This window comes from Argiope bruennichi, chromosome 8, assembly GCF_947563725.1.
Source record: "Argiope bruennichi chromosome 8, qqArgBrue1.1, whole genome shotgun sequence".
Taxonomy (NCBI): domain Eukaryota; kingdom Metazoa; phylum Arthropoda; class Arachnida; order Araneae; family Araneidae; genus Argiope; species Argiope bruennichi.
The window spans coordinates 127,394,871-127,418,225 of NC_079158.1; the positions used below are offsets into that span (position 1 = coordinate 127,394,871).

The window sequence follows — 23,355 nt, forward strand, 5'->3', positions numbered from 1 at the left end:
TCTTAGTTCTCAAACAATTTTCAAAACAAAAGAAGTGTTAAGCATCAAATAACCTATGGTCTCACGCCTGAACATGATACGATGTGTTAAGTTAAGACGAAAGACTCGTTTTAAAAATGAGCTGAGCTTCACTTTGTTGCAAAATTCTGTTATTAATTTTTAACAAGTCGCATACATTTACTCTTTCTACTTTCCCCTTTATTCTTGACATGGCATTATAATTTGGTACATAATAAAATTGAAAAAATCTTCCTTTATTTGTGTAAGAAAAGGCAAAAGTGTATGTGTGTGTGTGTGTGTGTGTGTGTGTGTGTGTGTGTGTGTGTGTGTGTGTGTGTGTGTGTGTGTGTGTATACGTACTTAGTTTACGTAGTTTAATTTTTTAATTCTAATTAATAATGTATAATTTATTACTAACCTGATACTTTAGGATAAACGATTTTTAAGTCTCATTATTTGGCGCATATATGTAAGAATTATTCATAGTTATCACTTACGTATACATGATTAGTCGTGATAGAAACATTAAGTTTCTAAATCCATGAAGACTTTTTAAATGACTTTTTAAATTTAAAAAGTTGCGAAAAAGTGACTTAAAGATTATTTGATCTCAGATACTGAATATCTCTTTAATTTAATACTAGATGCCATAATGCATGTAGATGGTTTAATGTCAATCACTACTAAAAACATATTTCCAACAATTAGAAAATTAAGATAGCGCCCAAGCAGTACTTACTACATTAGTGGCAAAAATTGGAGAAAGTTTTTCGAAAAATGTATTTCTGAGATTTGATGATTCAAAACAATTTTATTCAGAGAAATACCATAAGATTTTATGTTTTCTACAAAAAATTTAACCAAGAATTTAATAAAATTGTTTCTATGATGGATATTTATATTGGAAAAGTAACAATAAAGTAGAAAAAGGAAATATAGAAATAATGATATGCTTGAAAAATTCTGACATTTGGCAATTAACACTTAGTTGGGCAACCTTTAGCTTCAATTACAGCTTGCAAGACCTTTCTATGGAATTCACTTTGGTTTTAGTTTTCCATCTGTTATAATGAGATGCTCTGATTGGGCTATTGCTTCAATGAATTGGTTTCACTGCTGGATTGCTTCTGAGTTATTTAACCTTCTCCATACATTTTCAATCGGATTAAAGAAGTGGGTACTCCTATAACTCAGGACTTAGTTAAGAGTGAAATGTTATTGTCTTGAAACTAGTTTTTACATACAATGGAAACAAGAATTAAATCCTGTTGAAATATACTTTTTTCTTATCTGAGAAATGATCGCCTGCAAAATTCAGCAAGTATGGGGAATTATTACATTTATGTATTATTCCCATACTTGCTGAAATTTCCCATTTGCGGCAAGTATTACATTTATGTATTTTTGTACATTTATATTAATCACGCAATACGCCGGCCCATGCCCCTATACTTATAGCCATTACTGCTATGTAACAGTTTAATGGACATGGGGAACATTAATCGCACAATCCCATTCACACCTTTCATTAACATACTTCCTCAAATCATAACTCTAAAAGGATGTTTAACAGTTGGTATAATGCAATCACTATCGAAATCTTCTATTCTTCTCTTTACGTATTTTATGCCATTGCTACCAAATAGTAAGATTTTGGTCTCATTATTTCGAATATCACAGGGCCACAATTTTAATGTCCAGTTAACGTAGATTTTTAAATAAATTTTTGCTCAGTTTAATATTTTTAACGTTTTTTCCAAGTATAAAAATTTCTTTTCTTAGTAGAATTCTTGCATTTAAACCAGATTCTTGCAATCTTCGTCGAATGGTCCTCGCATTCAATTACACATTACATTGTGCCATTTCATTTTGTATGCTATTATGATTTTTATCTTTCATTTAGGCACAGTCTTCGAATTGTTCTATCATCATTTGTTGTTATGCATCTTTCCCGGCCATTAACAAATTGGTGCCGACGTCCTGGCATAGGGGTAGCGCGTCTTCCTCTTGATCGGGGCGTTCTGGGTTCGAGTCCCGGTTCGGGCATGGTTGTTCTTCATCTGTTCTATCTGGGAGATGTGTGAATGTGCCCCCCTGTAAAATGGGGCTGTTCAAGCGAATGTGATGCGTGAGTTCACACGCACGTTCTCTTGTCCCTAATTGGCGCTACTAAAACAAGAGACGCTCCCTTGGATTAAAATCGTTGACTTCGTCAGCGAGCTTGTCCATGGCAAGTGCCATTATAAACAATATCAACCAAATTGGTTTTATATGACTGAGTTTTTTTATATCCTTTCAAAAGTTTAGAAATTTGTCTTTAGTTAGATTTCCACAAATTCGCTTATTGATTCCGTTATAATTATTGCCTTGTTCATATAATAGTAAAACCTTACAACATTTTTAGATGACTAACCCACAGTTTGTTCCTTTTCTTCCATTTTTTAAAAAATATTTTGGCAGATCATAATGGGGAAGTTAAAAAAAGGTTATTACCTTGATAATAGACACAAAAAGACATGAAAAACGACTTTCACTAGGCTCCAAAACATAGCATTAATTCCCTGAATTCTACTAAAGTCAAGATAAAACGGTATTTTCTGTCTGAGCATTTATACTCATTGGTTAAATTCAGCTGAAGAAAAGCTAAATCTTTTCTGTAGCAACTAGACTTCTTTCTTCTAGTTATTTCAATATAACTTCTTAAAAAATGGAACTAAGCGAACATGTGTTACTTCATTTAAGGAATTACATTCATGGTAAAATTATCATTAAAATGATACAAAGTTCTATGTTATTATTGCAAATACAATTCTTGTTATGAGACATTAAATCTGCAAAATGCCTCTTTTTAAAAGGTTTCCACAATTTTGGTTACAACTATAATTTTCACAGCATAAGATAATGCATGCGCGTTAGAAATGCAAATGCACAGAAAGATGACCATACTTTTTAAGGTACTATTTTTTGGCGGGGAAGGTTGTGTGTGTAGAGAAAAATTCTTATTTCACTTAAATTTTGTTAACTAAAAAATAAACAAGAATTTGAAGGGGTTTTTTCGCTATATTTTTCGAAAATATATCTACTCAAAAAGGATTTTTACACTTCTTAAAAGTCCAAAATATCATTTTTTTAATTATGCCAATTTAAAAAATTTTAGCCTAAATTTAATTAAGTTTTAAGCATATTCTTATGCTTATTTCTCAACAACATTTTCATAACTGTGAAGGAAACCCGTATCGTGTTCATTGTTTTATGAAATATTTGATCACGTATTTTTCTTCCATTGTTGAAAGATAAGACGGATTCTGTTTGATATCTGTATAGTTTACAAGGCAAATAAAAAAGTAAAATGACAGTATCTCTGAATTTAGAAGATAATGAACAGGACATAATAGCATTCATGGAATTTGTCTTCATTTGAAAAGTTCATATATACAATGAATAAAACATATGAAAGACTATTAAAATCACACAGCTTTAACGTCTAACATTTTGATGAAATCATGAATGCGAACTTTTAGCTGGACAATTTAACTGATAATGAAATAAAACCAGTGTCTCCTGCTAACCCAGAGAGTCACCAACAGATCAAAGTAATGCTACAGGTTTTTATAAATAAGGGACAATAGGAAAATGAAATAAATATTTTATCTAAAAAAGAAGCGTTGCGTGCCACTAATAAATGAAAGATATATTTGCCTAAATACTCTTTCGTTATCAATGAGGCTTTTCTTTAATATTTTTTAATTAATTTCACATGTATTCTTTTAACATTTCATCTGTTTAGATTATTTACTCAAAAACGTTAAACATCAATATAGATTATATTGCCAATAAAACGCTATATCTATATATTCTCTTTCTTGAACTTGAAAAGGGGATATTGTAATAGAAAGTAAGAGGTCTGATATTAATTATTAATAAGTAAAATGTAAGTTTAAGCAGAATATTAGAATAATTTAGAAATTATCCATAAAAATTTCCATAAATTTAATCTGAAATTTAAATTAGTTGTATCCATATTATTATATTTAAAAAAGCTTCCGAATTTTTAAAAATATTTTCTAATTGTATTCTTCGAATTATCTCATTTCCAGCAAACAAAGGAAGTATGTCATATTTGCGTCTACTCAGAACAGTGTTCGCCCAGTTTAAATACTTAAAACAGATGTGCTTAGCTTATGATTACAAGCATTCAAAACTGCATAAGGAAAACCAAATTGAAGTATTTCAACATGCTAATGTGCTCGTTCGCAGGTATCTCATGTATTCAAATTCCGGTCAAACTATCATATTACGGTTCTTTCAATATTCTGACCTTTTCGAATGGAAAAATTGCTTAAGAGCAAACAATTCTTTAGCTCCAGAAAAGTGCAGCGATGTAAGCACTATAAGAAAAATATTAATCTTTCAAAGAATGGTTACTTCGAAAGAATAGCCGAGTAAACAAGTTCAATTTGTATTCCTAATTAAAAAAACCCGATTTTTTTTTAATGTGGTAATATATGATAATAGGAAAGATTGAAAATCTGGACAAATCTGGAAGAAGATTGCTCATAAAAATTCAATTTAAAAAATTTAACTAAAAATTTACTGATTTTGTTGAATTACTGCTTACTTATTGCTCCAAAAGAAAAGAAGAGAAAATCGATTGCGTCTATTTTACTTATAAGACTCTGATAATATTTGTATTTTTGTACATTTCGTCTTGGATCATTTTGAAACAGAAAAATTACACGTGGAATTCCATATTCAAGTGGATGAAAAAATCTAACGAAATAAGTTTTTTCAATTACAAATCTTTCTCTTCTTTTGGAGTCATGAGATAACAGTGATTCTGAAAAAAAAAGTACTTTTGAGATCAAATCCATAAAGAATAAAAATAATATTATTTACCATCTTTGTAATCGCTCATAATTCCATAAAATTTTTAAAATTCAAATTAGGGCGAAATTTTTATTATCTTCCAACGTATTCCAATTGTCTCATATATAATGTTCTAAATCTATTCACACTCAAAAGAAAAATGAATAAACATTTAGGTTTATCTTAAACTCTTATTTGTGAATTGATGTATATCATACAATGCTGAAATTCTCACTTACGAACACACTTGTAACCATCTCTTACGAACCCCTCTTCACAAAAACATTTGTAGCTTCCAAACGTGTTCTTGCATACTTCATGTTCAGAACATGCTCCCGGAGAGAGACATTCGTTCACATCTATTTCACAGTAACGGCCCGTGAAATTAGAAAGACAGGAGCACCATCTCTCCTCGGGATCTGTGAGGGAAAGAAGAAAATTTAATTGCTTAAGTAAAGAAAGAAGAAAATTGCTTATAATGAAAAATTCGAATCATCTTAAGTCGAGTTCAAAATGAGATCGCACGATCATATGAGGGTTGATTACGGCTTAGAAAAAAAATAGCTTTACACAAAATTCATATAATTGAAAGGAAAAAATATGTTGTCGATTAGTTTAATTATATTAACGTCCAGTTTCAAAGTAACACTATTTTGGGTCGCACTTCATAATTTTGAACATGGTCAGGTGGCTAGGACGACACCTGAGCTGGTTACCCCACTCCAAATTGTTGTTGAGCAATATTTATTATTAACTACCTTTGGAACCAGGCATGTTCACTAGGTATATAAGTTGTATTTAATTTCCTTGAGATATTTTAGGCATAACATTATGTCCTTGGTTACTATCAACATATTATTTCCAATCATCAAATTTTCATAGTTATTAAAAACGGTATTTTAATAGTTTTACGCATGCTCAATGTCTATATGAAAATTTTCTGGTGGCAAACAATCCCATAACATCATTGCACTATTAAAAACATAATTTCCCGGTTCATTTATGTTTTTTTTTTTTTTCGTGATACTTCAGTTTCCTATTTTCAATGTTAACAACATAGATGTTAAATAGAATACTTCTTTCTTACTATCAACAACGGAAGAAAATTGTGCTATTAAATATTTGAGGAAATAAAAGGGGTCTTATTCAGGGCAGCAATATAATCTATTGTTGCACGAAAGGAATGCGCACGACTATAAAATTAGTATAATTTAAATTAATTTTTTTTAAATTTTGAAGCTATAAAAATTATCTTTGTGTTATAATAGTTCCAGAATTTATTGGAAAAACCCAAAATTTCATTTCACTTTTAATTAATTATTTTTTTAAAAAAAATAGCCCCAAGGTACACATTTTCGAAGTATATATATACCACATTTGGAACCTCTAAATAAAATTTTTTATTATAGAAAGTCGACACACACACATGTCTTTATAAATACAGTCATTTTCAGTAAATGTACTGAGTTTCTATTGTTCTCTGTATGCTAAAAGAAAGTCTTAGTATGCTAAATAATAGTCACCCTGATATGATTTGATTGGGGATTTTAAGAAGCCAAAAAATTGGCCAGGTGTCATCAATATTGTCGAGCAAAAAAAAATATTAATCAGCAATTTCTGTATCTTAGATGGTAAAACACTAAACTGTTGACTTTCTTCTTTGTGGTTTGAATTCCTTCCGAACCATTAATTGACATCTCATTTCAAAATGTTAATTATGTTTTAAACAATTCTAGATCTTTCTTTAAATTTATGAATAATTATTCTAGATATTTCCTCCAATGTATAAATGATGAGCAAGATTTCTGCTTCTTTATGTTCCGAGTAGTTTCGAGTGAAAAATATAACCACTTTATAGGCCATTGTATTATATGATTCATCGTATCTCCATAACAATATATTATTAAAAGCTTAATGCATTTTGGATTATTAAAATTTATAACTTTTGGTATGTTGTTAACAAATAGTCGCATTGCGTGTCTTCTCACTATCCAAATTGAATATTCGGGATTCTACAAGATTTAATTGCAACCGTCAAAAGTTATTAGATTTATGTGCGTTATGCTTAAATACAATAGTAGGTTTTAATAAATATCGCGCAAGAGTAATGATTATTAAAAAGAATTTTAACTGATAGAGACATGGTAATTTTCTTCAAATTGTTTTCAAAAGATTAATATTTTCAATTCTAACATTTTAGATTGGGAGATAATTCGTGTTTGGCCAAAACTATATGTATCTGGTGTGACGGACAAGATAATCTAAAATATCAGATGAAAAAAATCTACTGATCATTTATGTAGATAATATATCGGTATGTCAATTATAAGATTTCATTGATGAAATGGATCTAGAAAATTTCAAACTAGGAATTAAGGATTATTTTAAATTATTTTGTATTATCTTAAATCAATAATTAATTTTACTGTAAAATAACTCATCAGCCCACTTAGAATAGTTACTCTTCAGATTATTTCAAATGAATCAGTTACAGAATGTTTCAAAGAACATTTTAAAGGCAAGCTTTTCTGAGATTTATTCTAATGCGAAAATTATCAATTTATAAAACTTTTAAACAGACATTGTTATTCGTTTCAATAATCATGTAACTGAAATATTATTCCTTCAACATCAAATCGCGATTTTATTTTTTTAATAAATTAAAAATATTTAGAAATGACAAAATTACCATTCGTATAATTTAAAAATATCCTAAATGTCTTCTAAAAAAGCAAATAAATAAGTATAATTAGTGGTCTTAAATAAAATTCAGAAAATTGTTCATCTAAGTTCGATACGATTTATTTGTTGGCAGAAATTGCCCTCTGTTATGCTTTCTGATCAAATTCTGGTTTGTTTTTAAGCAAATACGTTGGACTTCTGTTAAACTTTATTTTAAAGAGAACCTACTGCATCATTTTACGTCATGCTAAAATGGTCTTAAAGTCCCAAAAGAAATGTTTCAGGGAAAAGAAATGCAGAACGGAGATGTTGAAATCCTTGCAACAAAAGATAAGGTAAAACACGAACTGGGTTTTTTTTTACCCTGGAGTATTAAGTTTAGAACTAGAAGGAAAATTTTTAATTTTTTTTAAAAGGCTTTATGGTATGACTTGGAATATGAAATAGCTTCATCGATCCATCCATAGTTTCGTTTAAATGTGATTGAAAAGGGAAAATCCTCTTTATTAATTGTAAATTTTTTTTAGAAAAGTATTTTTTTTAAATAATTATCAATTAGGATAATCTGTATCCCAACATTTAAATTTGAAACCAGTTAGTAGCAATGAATCTCCAAGTATAAAATTTTCAATGTGTTATTTAGAAAAAAAAATTTTACATTCAAATTCTTCATGTATTAGTTAATAAAATAACTCTAAAGATTCTTCAATAAATTAAACTGAGGGCGCATTTTAGGAAAAGTGTTACTGAATCTTACCCTAATAACATACTGCATGAACACAAAACTGGTGTCTACTTTTATCGTAAACCGATAACTAATTTTTAAATTCTTACCGGTAGTCATGTAGTTCCAGTCAGAAAAATGCGTTAAATGATTTAATTACAGTATTTCAACCAATAAACGTCCTGCTAAAAAAAATTACGAACTTTTGTGTAACATACATTTAATGCGATTTCCATTTTTTTTTTTTTTGAAACATACATTTAATAAATTTAGTGTAGAACTCTACTTCAATGGCAATGGCATGGTCCTCCGTTTCCGTAGGTAAGTCAATGCGATTCCTCATCTAAAACCATTAAACCGTTAAACCCATTTTTTCACTCCATTAAGCTTTTCCTGACATTTATTTCTTGATTTCTTTTACATCATGCTTCTTTTCACTGAGTGAAGTTTTGGAAACATTCCAGAATTTTTTAAATAATATTCTGCAGCTGTATTATTACATGAAACATGAAATGAAATGCAATTATAAAAACATACAATAAAGCAATCTGAAACATTCGTATAGCGATTTTTTAATAAGTAATAAGGGCAATTTCTCTGCCACGTTATCGTTTTACATATATATAGAGAGATTTTTTCCGCCAACGGCATGCGGTTAATAAAATACAAGTGCTTTAACTTAAAGTACTTGGGTTTTATTAACCGCGTGCTATTGGTGAAAAAAGGATTAGTTTTCTTTGTTGTACTTTAAAAAAACACAACTCTCAGGCACGGATTCTGAAAATAAATATCTGAGCACTCAGGGCGTAGAAGGTCAATTCAAAGTTCATAATTTAGGCAGAAATGGGATGGCAACTAAGTCCTTTATTAAATAGCATGCATGGAAGTTACGGGCCACTTCATCTGGTTTTTTAAAAAAGTTGAAAAAGCCAAAAGCACAAGTTATTTTACATAATGAAGTAGAGAAAGGTGAATAGATTCTAATATATTTTTAAAAAATATCCTTTTTTAAATTAGATTTTTATTTAATATATTATAAATTATATTTTTTATAAAAATTTTATATATAGTTCTGAAAAATATTGAAGTATTTCAATAACATCGGAATATTATTCTACTGCCATTTTCCGAGATTTTGAAAAGCAGAACTCTGCTATAATACTCTTCCTTATTGTCTAATCTGTGTTTTAACTTTATCCTCTCTATACGGCAACATCGTCAAAACCTCTACAAGAAACTAAAAGATATTTTAATGAGTATTATTTATTTCATCCACTCACCATCATTTGGGATATTACAAGTTCCTCCATTATAACAGCAGTGCCGGCTAGGAGTGGTGAGCACATGCGGCTCTTCTGTGATATTGCTCATCAAAAGTTTTAATGCCACGGGATCTATCTTATTGACTAACTTGTAAAATTCTAATTCTTCCGACACCGGCACACTTCGTCTGAATCTCGCCTGAGAGCCAGTGATCTGTTTTCTGTTATGTCCCGAATGCACTGTATGCACTGAAAGATATTTTGAAATTCAAAGATTCATTGGGAATTCTAATTGTATCTTGAATTTTTCGAATATATATGTATAAAACCTAAAGGCTAAAAATGTTAATTGTGACAGCAAACCATTTTATATTTTTTCTATAAAATACGAATTGGATTCCAAAGCTAATTATCAGAGAATGTAATTTCGCTTCATAAAAAATTAAGTATTTTTTCATTAAAAAAATGTTTCTCATTCTTAATTTTCGTTTCTATTTTCATATATCTATCAAGGTTCACAATTTTATGCAGGACTAGGATACTGAGACATAGTACCCTGGTCTCGGCTACCGAAGCGAAGTTCGAAGCCCAATTGAATGATAAAAAGTAATATATGTGGCGCAGGCGCACGCCAAATCTTATGTAGAAAGTCGAACATCCTCCTTCTGGAACAACAGGGACATTGGGAGACTGCCGGCTCATTCACCATTCTCGTTATCTAAACACAATTCAGAATGACTCTTGTCTATTCCAAAATAGCCCCCATGTTATGTTTAATTAAGATAACTGATCGAAATAATTAAGCTAACTGATCGAAATAATTAAGCTAACTAACTACATTCAATGCCACAAAGCCAAATGAAACTCCTTTTAAAACAATGTCAACAACAGTATATGTTTTTCTAAAACGTAAGCATCGTTTATTAATAATGTTTGTTTCACAATTATTCAAATCCATTTTTAAGTAGTTTCAGCAAGAAAATTTCGGCATTGTTTAAGATTGAATTACTATCAATCGATTACTATCAAATGAAAGTTCAACTTTTAGATAAGATAACAGAAGATGAGAGAAATGCTTGCATAACACAATTAAATGTGAAAATAGTACTTCTTGCAAGTCTACCAAAATTTGAAATTTAAAATTACTTTGCAGTGGAAGGCATTAAGTGCATACTAAGTAAGATATTTAAATGCCAATTTTAGCAACCATCAATCACACTAGTTAACATAGTTAGCTATTATTTGATAAAAACAAATTTTTTAAATGCATCATTAATGCACAAAAAATAGCGTTTTTTTACTTTCTCATATATGAAGTATGGCGAATGAATTGTAATCGTTCAAAAATTTCGAATTCGAGATTTTGACGAATCTCCACGTTTCAGACATTGAGTTAGAAAAACACAATTTCGGCATTCTTTTTTTATGTAAATCTGTTCGTGACGAAGATAACTCACAAATGCTTTCAGCTGGATCGATGAAATTTTATCGACAAATTTGTAGATCTCTATCAAATGTTGAACAAATTCCACTCAGATTCAGTCCGGCTGTCCGAGTATACGTTTAACATGATAGCTTCAAACCCAAGAGAGCTAGATGTATAAGCTTTGGTACACATATTTAACCTTTATATTGTAGATACTTACCAAATTTTGAGCCAAATCCAGCAAAGGGTTGACAGTCTGTGAGTCTGTGCTTCCAAAAACATGCAAATGCATTGATTTAAGTATATCAAATTTCTTATGGAACTTTCGAACTACAAGAGTAGTTCTGTGTCAATGTCTTGTTTCTATCGGTTGGGATAAATGCATCCAAAACACAAATGCGATTTTCGGATACTATCAATAGCATATCAGGGATGAATTGCCAGAAGTCTCGCTAAGGTCAAACGATAGATTAAGTAAAAATGCTAAATTCAAGCCAGAGATTAACTTTTCGCCAGAGATTATTTCTCGCCAAAACGTTTTTTGGGAAAACAATTTTATCAGAAATGTGCAAGCAAATTTGGGTTTTCCTGCTGGTTTTTAAATGTAATTCCTTAATATTTTTAGTCTTTCATTCATAAATACAAATATTAAGGAAACTTGAAATCATTTTTAATACACTACTTAAGTAGCAAGGTCGTATGTTAAAGAAACAAAGTATAGATTAACATATGTAAACTTTGAAATTATTAAACTTTTGCATTAACATCGTATACAATAATTGCTTAAAGGAACAAAATTTCAAAATGAGTAAACTAAAAGGTGTCCATAAAATCGATTACAAAATTCCGTCTTTAGTAAACATGAAACAAGTGAAGTTTAATAAAAGTATATAGAAATAAAAGAAATATTTTTTTCGAAGTGGTATTTAAAAAACAATGTTTTGCTTTGCAATAAAATAGGCCTTTTCTAAATAATTATTTAAATGCAAAAATAGCTCCACTTCAGTTTAAATGAGCGAATTAACGTTCATTCTATTTTACTGAAATAAGGAATTTTATGTCAAAACATAAATTTGTGCATACAATCGTATTTTTCTATCATATTAACATTCTGGGGGAAATTTAACTCAGATAATCTTGAAATGCCTTTATGCCTTCTAATGAACTGACATGTTCAATAACTCCTTATAGGCTAATGACTGCCGCAATTGAAGTAAAAGCTAATGATAATCGCTTCAGAAATTTTGAAAAATGAGAGTGAATGCCCTGCACAGCGAAGTCAATTCACATGATTTCATAATCTCAGTATGAACGTAATCATGCATTTCCCCTTATATCTTATTGCGCGTCATCTTACGATGCACAGTGACACCAAGTCCTTTTTTTCTGTAGTAAAATACGTGGTGAATTATAACCGCATAATTCATAAACATAGCGCAGAACGAAAAAAGGAAAAACATTATTTACAAAGAATTGCACGTATATAAACATGATGGAAAAATGAATGATTTACGTGCAAACTAAAGATACGAAGAAATAGCATAAAAAATGCGCCAAATAAAAATAGATGCTCCAAATAAAAATAGATTATGTTATCATATATCGGAGAAACCGATAAGACAAATGAAAGGGATTTATGGCTTGCGCGAGTACAAAATGAATATTAAGTGTTAGCAAAGTTTGACGCATGTCACGTGCATCTCAAATAATTCCTTTTTATAATATAACTGCATATAAATATTTTAATTTCAAAAGTAATGCAACACGTATTTATTATACAGTAGACTCCTGATTATCCGCGGAGCGGATTATCCGCGCCTGCCGTACAAAGTTTATTTTTTTATTTTTTGTACAAGAGTAAAGCAAAGAAAATAAAAATGTTCACAAAACTGAGAGAAACGTTAAATTTGCTAACATCGTGCTTATTTATGGCAAAAATATCCCAGGCCTTCTCGGAACCTTCCCCTCTGATGTGTAAAGGATTTCTTACTCATCCTTGCAGTGCGGAGTTGGCCGAGAAACTTATGCTACGAGAAATGCAATCTCGGATCAAGAGAAAATGCTTCCAAAGCAAGAAGCAAACACAAATGACTGATTTCTTCAAAAAGGTGTAGTTTTACAGTTATGCTTTTGTAATTACATAATACATTACAGTATTAAAACAGTACATATGTATTCATTTTTCTGTGTATCCTCGACGCCTCTCGTAAGTACAAAACACTTTTCTGTTTTCATTAACAAAATGTATTTTAGGTGAGTTTTGAGTGATATGCTAAAATATTAAGCGTTAGTTAAACATTTCCTGCTGTTTATTTTACGTTTTATTGTAGATAAAACGATTTTTCAAAGTTGGAATGACTGTTTTCTCTTTTGCTATACCCGTCTTTAGCTTTTTTCGGATTATCCGCGATTTTAGTTATCCGCGGCGGCCGCGCCACCCAATTCCGCGGATAATCAGGAGTGTACTGTATCCATAAACCAATTTGTTTAGCTTTAAGGTGGGTTTACACTGGGTGCCAGTAGCCAGCGCATGCGTACAAAGGCTGAGAAATGCTGTTCGGTCTATGAAAGTACTTGTCCCGACAGGACAACATGCCACTGTATTGCATTTTTTTTTTTTTTTTTTTTTTTTTACTGAGCATGCGTTAGTAGAATTTGGCGGGTTTTATGGTGTGAAAAAAATGGATCGCTTATCATAGATGCCTGAATCTATCTTATAAAATTGTGGTAAACATAAATTCTGCACATGCATTGTCTTACTGACCGTCTTATAACTGGCCGAGTGTAAACCCACATTATTTCAAATATTTTATCAAAAGGATTATCTATTAGATAAACATTACAAAAGTTACATAATGAAATAAAGAAATTTATGTCAGCTCGTTCAGATTCAATGATTATAGTGAATTAAGCAAAGATAAGTTTCTTATGACATGCATAGTGTGGTACTATTTTTAAAAATGAATGTTCTAAAAAAATGAGATTGGTTCATGCTAAATTACTTTCATAATCTATTTAAAAATATGAATATTCAATCCAATTTTTAACAGGAATTTTATTTGATTAAGAGGCTGCTTTCTTCTATGTAGAGAAAATATCTTAAAACTATGAAATTAATATTGAAACCGCCATCAAGGTGTCAATATTAATTAAATGAATCTTTATAAATTTTAATGCTTATGATATTAGGCAAAGATAACTCTCGCCATGCTGAAAGATTTTTTTAAGGGTGTTTCAGATATTCTTTCTTATACATAAGATTGAATTTTTATGAATAGAACAGAAAAAAATCAGTTTCCCTAGGGACTCCTGCAAAGAATGTAATCTACCTCCAAAATTTGCAATTAAAGTCGAACTTCAGATGATACGTAGGCGGTCCAAGGTCGCTTTCACTACCACATTTTCCTTTTAACATGAGCCTGATTAATGGACTTCATTAAACAGATATAGCTCCATCAAATGTGGTTAATTAGCAAGAAATGAAGCATTATAGGAATGCCTAAATGTTTTTATAAAAGAGAAAACATTTAAAAATCATATGCGTAGAAATTACATATAAGAAAGACATTTCCAATGCAATTTTATTGTAATTAAAATAAAAGCTCAATATTTGAAACATGAAAGCCGTCAATTTCCATTTTAATTTTACATATTCTCTTTGTTTACGATCTAAACCACTTTCCTGGAATGAGGTTATCCATGATTCTAGTTAATTCAACAACGCGAAAAGGAATTCTTAATTAAAGTGGATTAATTTAAAACCATTAAATATTTGCTGAACGACGCATTCCTCGCAAAGTGGAATTGAATTTAATCCTAAAATGGAGTTTCGAAATATGTTTCAGCATTCTTTTAATGACAACGGTCTATAAAATTCTTTAAATGCTTGATGTATTTTCTTGCTATTCAATTCAATCTCTGTCAAATTATATGACAAGAACGAATTTTTGTAGATTGAAATTTAATTGTGATAATCATTTTTAAAGTTAATGATACATAATAAAACAATTATACTTCTATGATGTAATTACAAGCTTTTTTAACACATTACATCTATGTAGAAAATGTAGAATAGCTAAAGCAGTAACAATTTTGTTGATGGTTCGGATGGAGCGGTCTATCGCTCTAAGAATCTTTGGAGCAATTCGACGTAACAATGCTTGATATTTTTGGCCATTGTATCTAGGAGCCGTTCTAACTAGATTTTAATCGGTTAGTTACGATTTGATTGCAAAAAGAATGAAGCAGCATAACATTCGCGTTTCGATCATTCTAGAGACTCTTAAAACGACAAATCTCCTAAGTAAACTACATATAGAAACGGCACATATTCAGCTATTCTGCGACTTCTAAGCCATTGGAAACAGTTGCCCGCAATACTGATAATTACATTAATAAAGGGGGAGGGAGTGGATAATCTTTTAAAATGTTTCTCAGGTGAAAGTTTTTTTAAAGAGGAGCGAGATTTTTTATTTCTTATTACATGTAAAAACTAATGAAAAACATCTCATCTGGTATTCAGTTTTTTTTTACAAGCCTTATCGAGCTGACTGGAAGCAGATAGTAACGCGGAGAAGAGGACGATTCTGATACTTTTATCATCACTTAAGCAATTCTTAATTATCTATTGACAAAGCCTTAAGAATTTTATATCATTGATTAGTTATTTAGTATTTTTTATTGATATATACGCATTTATTTGCATGCATATACAGGAATGTATGAATTTTTGTTAAAGTATTTTTTAACATAATAATTTTAAATAAAGTTCAGTACAATGAGTAATTTTTTAATGTAACATCAACTCTATTAAAAAAAACTAACTGTCCAGAATAAGTGACATAAAAATTCTAATAAATATTAAAAAAATATTCATGTTTTTAACATAATTCGACTTATTTAATGTGTGATTTGATGGAATTTCGTCATTTATTTTTCATTCTTTTCCACATGTATTGAAGATTTGAAATTTTGTTCAGCTGTGTATTCCCGATAACAATATTCTAATGTTTTCCAATCTTAAGATCGGTGACATCTTTAAAAAGTCTGTTTTTGCAAAAAAACAAAATTTTTCTTTTGATATTCTTAACAAGTGAAAGTTTTCTTCATGAAACCGTTTGAATTTTGTTTCTAAGTCCAGTTTTTTTAAAGTTACTCTGATTTTTATATGTATTGTATTTATTTACATTGTATACATTGTACAATGTAAATAAATTTATTTGTATATATTTACATTTTAATACTATTTTACATCTTTAATGCTATTTTCTCAAATTCTAGTCTTTGGTAGAATATTCTTACGAAAAAAAAGCATATTTTTTATTCAAATTTAGCATAATAATTTCACAAAATTTTCTGCAGTTCCTGAACTGGAGAATAAATAAACTATTTATTTAGAAATATTCCATAGTTATTTTATTCACAATGCAAAAAAAAAAATGAAAATGTCATATTATTTTTTAATCGAACCCCAGTATTTAAAGAATTTATCAGAATAATTTTTTTAAAATTCAGGAACTAAGTAATATTTTTCTTATACTATTTGTAAAATTTTAAGTAAATCATTTCATAAACCTCCAAACTAAAAGACCTCACTAACCCTTTTTAATACAAAAAGCCATTTTTCCAATTTTAATAAACTTTTGTCATTTATTTTTGTCTTTAATTCTTGTAATACATCGTCTTAAAACTTTGTCATTTAATTGATATATTTTTGTTCCATTTATGGGTTTTCAATCTTCTTTATGCAAAAATTCAAATATATTAGAGCGTTTTTCAAAAAATTAATTCTTAACGTAATCATATATCTTAAGCATCAATTTATTAAATAATTTTGAATTAAATATTGATTCCTTATTAGGAGTGCTAATTCATTCAGTTTACGAATTTTATATGAAATTTGATTTCAAAAATAAGAAAGTTAGAATTAAATCAGTAAAACATGAGGCACAGAAAATAATTCTACAAGAAAGAGAAATTATAAAAAATATCGTCAGAAAGAGTAGTTCTATTCTCAAAAATTAAGCCACATCATTTAATGCAAATAAGTCATTTTGTGCCTGTATTCCTTTTTTATTCTGGCTATTGCCCTTTTATAGAAACCCTAAACAAAACATTTTTTTTTTCCTTTTATTTTTAGAAATTTGAAGAACACGGAAGAAAATTTGTAGCATCGAATTCGTTGCTAATTCACCAGTGACTTAAAAAAATCCTTAATATTTGCTAATATTTTTTTTTTCTTCTTCTAGGGCATTAACGAATTCATAAGCTCAAAGATCTGGTAATGACAAGAAATCCTTGGCTCAAGATCAAAAAAACGGATCGTCTAATGCCGTGACATGCGGTGCTCTGGCAACAGAATCATCGCCAGGGAAAAGGCACTAATCGCTATCATCACATTTAAGAAACATTCTGAAAGCTTTCTTTACTATTTTACTACCATTTCAAATCAAAGAGGTAACACGTCATACCATTAGATAAGTCAATGACCAGGCAACGGAATCGATTCACATGACATGCTTCTCATGAGATGGAAATAACTGTGCATGGCTTCTATTATCTAACTGCGCGTTATCTGACAGTGCAATGTCACTTGATTAACCTTTTGATTTTCTGTTAAAAAGAATGCAAAGAAAAAGTATGGCAATATTACAGCATGAGATATGGATGCATGTCCGTCTGGGAACACGGCTCAAAATGTTACTAAACTAAACCTATGAAATTTAGTAAGTGGTCTTAATATCAAAATTATAATATCTTAGCATCGGGATAGTGTTGTTATGACATAAATAATAAATATTTCATTTAAAAGTAACTCAGGCATAGTTTAATAATTATAAATATTATTTTGTAAATAGTTGTTAATTCAGATTGGCAACAGTGATATGTTAAGGAATTTTGGAGTTCGTTGTTTCTAAAGATACTAGAGTTTGAATAAAAAAATAAGTTAATGGTAATATTATTCATCATGTGGTGAGATTTCGTTTAATAGCAAGTTTGTCTGCATTCCATTTTCGTTGACAGATTAACGCAACAGTGTATTCTTTATTTTAAGATTACATTTACTCTGAGCATTTTCGGATAAATTCGTCATCAAGAAATCTATATGTTCTACTACATATGAATTCAATAGCTGTAAAAACGTGTCAAGTAAGATGAATAAAACAATGCATTCATTTTCAAATCGTCTCGTAAAGAATTCTTAATACTTTTGTCTAAATAATTTTGATTTTCAAACAGTGGATCTGAGAAAAATTTTAGAAAAATGTTTTCAAATTCATCATTAACAATTACTATTATAATAAGATTAAATGAAAAAGGAAACTACTTACATTCTGAACAACAAAAAGATTCAAGTATAAATAAAGTCATTAACAGATTAGCTGGATTTAAACACAAAAATAGAAAAATCTTCATTTTCTCAAAAAGAGCTCTTGAAAGCTTTATTTTTTATATTTAAGCTCACTTCTTAAAAACTAAATGACTAAGATTGATAAAATCAAACGAGAACTTCCTTTCTGCAAAGTCGCATCTTGTAAAAACTGAATTCACTTCAGTTCGTCTTTCATTAGACTTCTTTAAAATGAAATTTATTTATTTAAACTAATTAGTGACTTAAAAAAAATCAATTAATGTGACACTTTGTGTCTGAAGAATTGAATTTTTCGTTGTTATTCAAGATTATTCTTTTAAATATTTAAGCTGAATTTGACTACTCATTGCGAAGAAAAAAGGATTACAGAATTCTTTCCTATTTTTTACTCTTTTATCATTACTCATCGTCATCCTTAAATGATCTCAATGTATCTCGCAAATTTAGGATCGATGAGTCTTATGATAATAAGTATAAGTATTTTAATTAATACATGTAATTTTTAAATACTTTTTCCTTATATAGTGAAGTAAGTAATGTAGTAAGGAAAATGTAAAGCATTCTGAAAGAAAAATTCAAATTAAAATACATTAAAACTACTTAACATGTGCAAAATGATACGCGTCTATGAAATATTGCTACTAAACGACGACTAAAAAATATATTGCACCAACAAAATATTAATAATTTGCCATAATTTGATTTTTAAAAAATTTAGAATGTTAAAATAGCAATCTTCTGCATTTCATATTTTTGAAATGAGTTAAAACTTTTATGATGATGCAAATGCAATTATATACGTTGAGAAAAATATACAAATTATACATTTCAAAATAAGTGGAGCGTTATTTTTCAACTATTCAACGCAGTTTTCTGCTTTAGATATACTGAATTTGAAAAACTTTCCTTTTCTCAACAAACTTTTATTAAACATATAATATGAATAAGCAAATATATATCTTAGACTAAGTTAAGATCCGTTCCCATTATTTACAAGAGGATGTTTAGCTATTTTACTACTAAACTCGGCCGCAGAGCATGAGTTTTGTAGCTCGTGTTATCATATTTAATACAATGCAATTTTTCTCACAATATTAAATGAATAGTTAAAATTTTAAGAAAAATGCAGTTATCAAGAATTAAAACTTTAAATATAAATAAATCAGATAAACATTTAAAAGTAGATTTACGATCCAGGCAATTCATTATAATGAGCCATTAATTATATGAGGCAACAGGTCATGGAATCAAGCGTCTTCAAGCAATGAAGCACTTCAATATCTATTAATTTGATTGGCCTCAACCAGTAGCGGCTTCTCTCACTGCAATTTCTATGCTATGTTTTATTGTACCTCTTCTATTGGTTCTCTTTTTGATATTTTTCTTTATTGTTATTTATTATTGACGAGTTTACTCGGCATCTTCATTTGAAATCAGGAGATAATAGGCATTGTTGCTACACATCCCAACCTCATACTTTCAATGGAATCAAATCACGGTTCCCGTTGATGTTAAAGTTATCGTCGATTCAGTGAGAATCTTGTGGCATCACATCAGAATTAAATAAATTTAAATATGACTTTTAATTTTTCTTAGAAAATAAAACAAAAAGAATTTCATTTTTGTTACAATAAACAATTCCCCTTTAAAAAAATTTATCTAAAAAAATGTTTGGAAAATAAATATCACGGAATAAAGATTTTTAATCAGAGAAGTTTAGTTTAGTTATATTAACGTCCTATTTTTTAACCAACACTAGGGCTATTTTGGGACGGACTTTGTAATTTTGACCCATGGTCAGATGACGAAGACGAACTGGCACCCCCCTCCAAACTTCCGTACCACACCAGCAGGAGGATGTTTGGCCTCGATGGATTTAACGTGCACCAGGCCGCTTACACGACGGTTCCTCGGTTGAATCGGGTCTTGAACCTGAAACCCTCCGATTCCGAAACTTTACCGTCAGGGTCACCGCGGCCTTCTTTTAATGAGTGAAAGAAAATGATCTGTGCCATAATATTAAAAAGTAACCGTTCTTTACTGTGGAGAAAGCTGGTGGATAGCATTTTGAGTATGCAGAAAATAATTTTTAAAAATTGAAAGGTCTCTCAGAGTGGCATTTCAACTATGAAAAGACATACCTCACTTAAATAATCGAAAAGTATGTTCCAAAATGGCACTAAGCCGTTTGCAGATAATCGATTCATAAACAGAGATCCTGAAGAAATTCTTTACAGATCTAAGGCAATTTTTTCAAAATTTGACCCAAATATCTCTGCTATGATACAGAATCGGTTTAATTTTGAGCTCATTAAACAATATCTTTCTTTTTTTTTTGATATTGTAATATCTTGATCCTAACCGATCAAATAAGAGAGTAGTGTAACAAAGCAATTCTTTTATTTACAGCATTATATATTTACAAAAAACAACTTGTTCTCATCTAGGTTCATATTATTGACAAAATTCACACAACAGTTGAAAATTTAATCATGAAATAGTTCCTCTATTAAATCGGAGAATGGACACCAAAAAAACACTAACAGGCTGTCAGTCAAACGGCTACTCCAGGGACCACTCTGGAAATCCACTGATCTTTATAAGGTGGATCCTAACACAGAACCCGAATCATACGGAGCTTCTCACAAAATCAGGAACACCTACTTCGAGCACCGACATCTCTCCGAATCTCTTTCGAAGCCTCTCACTGCTCTCCAAACTTCTCTTTAATTTTTTCCCTCCAAACAAAAAAACCCGCATTTTATTTCCGTCAGATCTCCGCCTCTGACTTTCTCATTGGTGAATTTGAGTTCCTTATCAGCCAATTGCTGCTCAGGAATGCTTCCTCAATGGTCTCCAATCGATCGTGGGAATGTCTGTTAATGATCCATCTTTGAAACTGATCTCTCCCGAACATATGTTAATTATAATCAATTCACAGCTAACACCGGCTGTCGTCCACTTGAGTTCGACCATCAATGACAAGGGTTGCTGATGATTGATCATTTCTTGAAGATTTGAAGAGTCCCTGCATAATGGAAAAAAAAAGTTTTACATCTGGATGATCAGACACAATGACTCTACTAGTGAAGAGGATCCCTATCTGATGGTCCGTAGGCACTTAACTATATGTGGGGAAACGGGTGACGTTTCATCTGGTCTGAATGCCAATTACTATGTGAGGGAAAAAGGGGGAAATTTTCAATATAAAGTGGAAGATTTACGATTCGCATTAACTGCTGGCTTCGAACCCTTACAATTTCTTTAATTTTGTTATGGCTATTGATAGCCAACATCAACATGAAGTCAGTCTGATCGAATCGTAGGTTTCTCAAAAGAGGCTTGAACTTTACCATTCATTTGCTATTTTAAGCTATGAGTTGAAGCAGACGCATAGGTCATATGGGCATTATTGATGACCGTTTTAATGTGGCAATCAAGAATTAATATAAAGTCTAATAATAATTCCACGTTTTTAGATTTACTCCGATTTGATCGAATAGCTAATTTTTTTTAAACTTTATATAGTTTTACACATTTGTATGAATTTTAATGAAATCTGGATCACATACTTCTTAGCATTTGAAAGGATTCGTAGCGCCTTTAAGGAACTACTACACTCATTACACTCTTCTAAATAGGGAAAAAATAATTTAATATTTTTTCCCCATAATATCAAACTATAAATTTTGAAGAAAAAAAATTATTTTTACACTACCTTAAAATTAAAAAAATATAGCTTTCGAATGACTCTAATTTAATTCATGTCCACTGAATGAAAATGAATTTAAATAAAATTTGTTATATCTTATTTTTCTGTTTAATCGTATCTTTAACGTGGGCGCTTTTAAGGCGTGTAGATAGCAATGAAAACTTGTTTTCCTGGGACTTTTTTATTTTTATTTTTATTCGAAGTATAAACACCTTTTAACACTGCACAAGTTTTTATATAATTTTTTAAATATTACTTAGTTGTTATAATTTCTTTTCATTTCTGGCTTAATTTTGTCCCATTTTAAGTACTTTGAAATTTTCAAAATACCCAATTGGCCTATTATTTGGGAATTTTTTATTGCTTTTTCTTACGTTTTTGCATACGAATTATAGAAAAAATGTTGAACTCGAGATTTGGACGAATCTCCATGTTTTAGACCTCCTTTAACTCAAAAAAATATATTTTTGGAACGATGTCCAAACGCCTTGAGCTTGACGAATCAAATTTAGTATATGGTCTTTCCATAAAACTTGAAGATTTCTTTCAAATTTTGAGAAAATTTATTCAGAAGAAGTATGTCTGCCCGACTGTTCGAATATAAGTTTATAAGAAAACTCCAAATTGGGGAGAACTAAATGGATAAAATTCAGTATACAAATGGTATAACTGGGATTTGTTCCAAATCCAACACAGAGTTGAATGTCTGTCAGTATGTCTTTCAGAATCGATAGCTCAAAAATGCAAAGACTTGTGACTATAATTGTAGTTCTATGTCCAAGTGTAGTTCCAGTCGCTTCGGAAAACGCGTCTAAAACTCAAATTCTATTTTCGGATCCTATTAACTGTATGCCAGGGGTCGATCATCAAAACACTCGCCAAGGATTACACAATATATTCAATAAAAAATCTAAATTCATGCCAAGGATTAATATTTCTTAAATATTGTTCGCCATTATGCATCATGCAATGAATGTCTTGAGCCTTACCCAAGGTCCGCCATTTTATGCAGGGAGAGAAGGATAACGATATTATACGAGGAAATTTAGGGGGGGGGAATACTCCCTCTGGTTTAGTTTGAATTCATTGAAAAAGACTTTACTACATTTTAGAAATGTGTTGGTTTTTATTGTATTACATATTTTATTGGACCGCCTCTAAATTATACTTTTAAAAATGCGACAGTTTCTTTTAGCATTCTATTTTTTAACTACAGATTTTTGGCTTATTTTTAACTTCGCTGCGTCTATAGCTCAGGCATTTCTTCCCTGTTGATCATTACTGCATAACCTTAGGGTTCAAAATCTAAAT

General features: G+C 30.1%; 1 protein-coding gene across 1 annotated transcript in view; it reads right to left on the bottom strand.

The window, feature by feature from the left end:
• LOC129980772 (protein crumbs homolog 1-like) overlaps positions 1-23,047 on the bottom strand; it is a 35,825-nt gene extending 12,778 nt beyond the window's left edge. Inside the window, exons 1-4 of the mRNA XM_056091157.1 lie at positions 23,034-23,047; positions 21,272-21,360; positions 9,553-9,783; positions 5,106-5,285 (exon numbers count right to left, since the gene is read on the bottom strand). Of these exons, the coding sequence (XP_055947132.1) occupies positions 5,106-5,285; positions 9,553-9,783; positions 21,272-21,360; positions 23,034-23,047 (514 nt within the window). The remainder of the gene's footprint in view (positions 1-5,105; positions 5,286-9,552; positions 9,784-21,271; positions 21,361-23,033) is intronic.
• Positions 23,048-23,355: the final 308 nt, after the last annotated feature.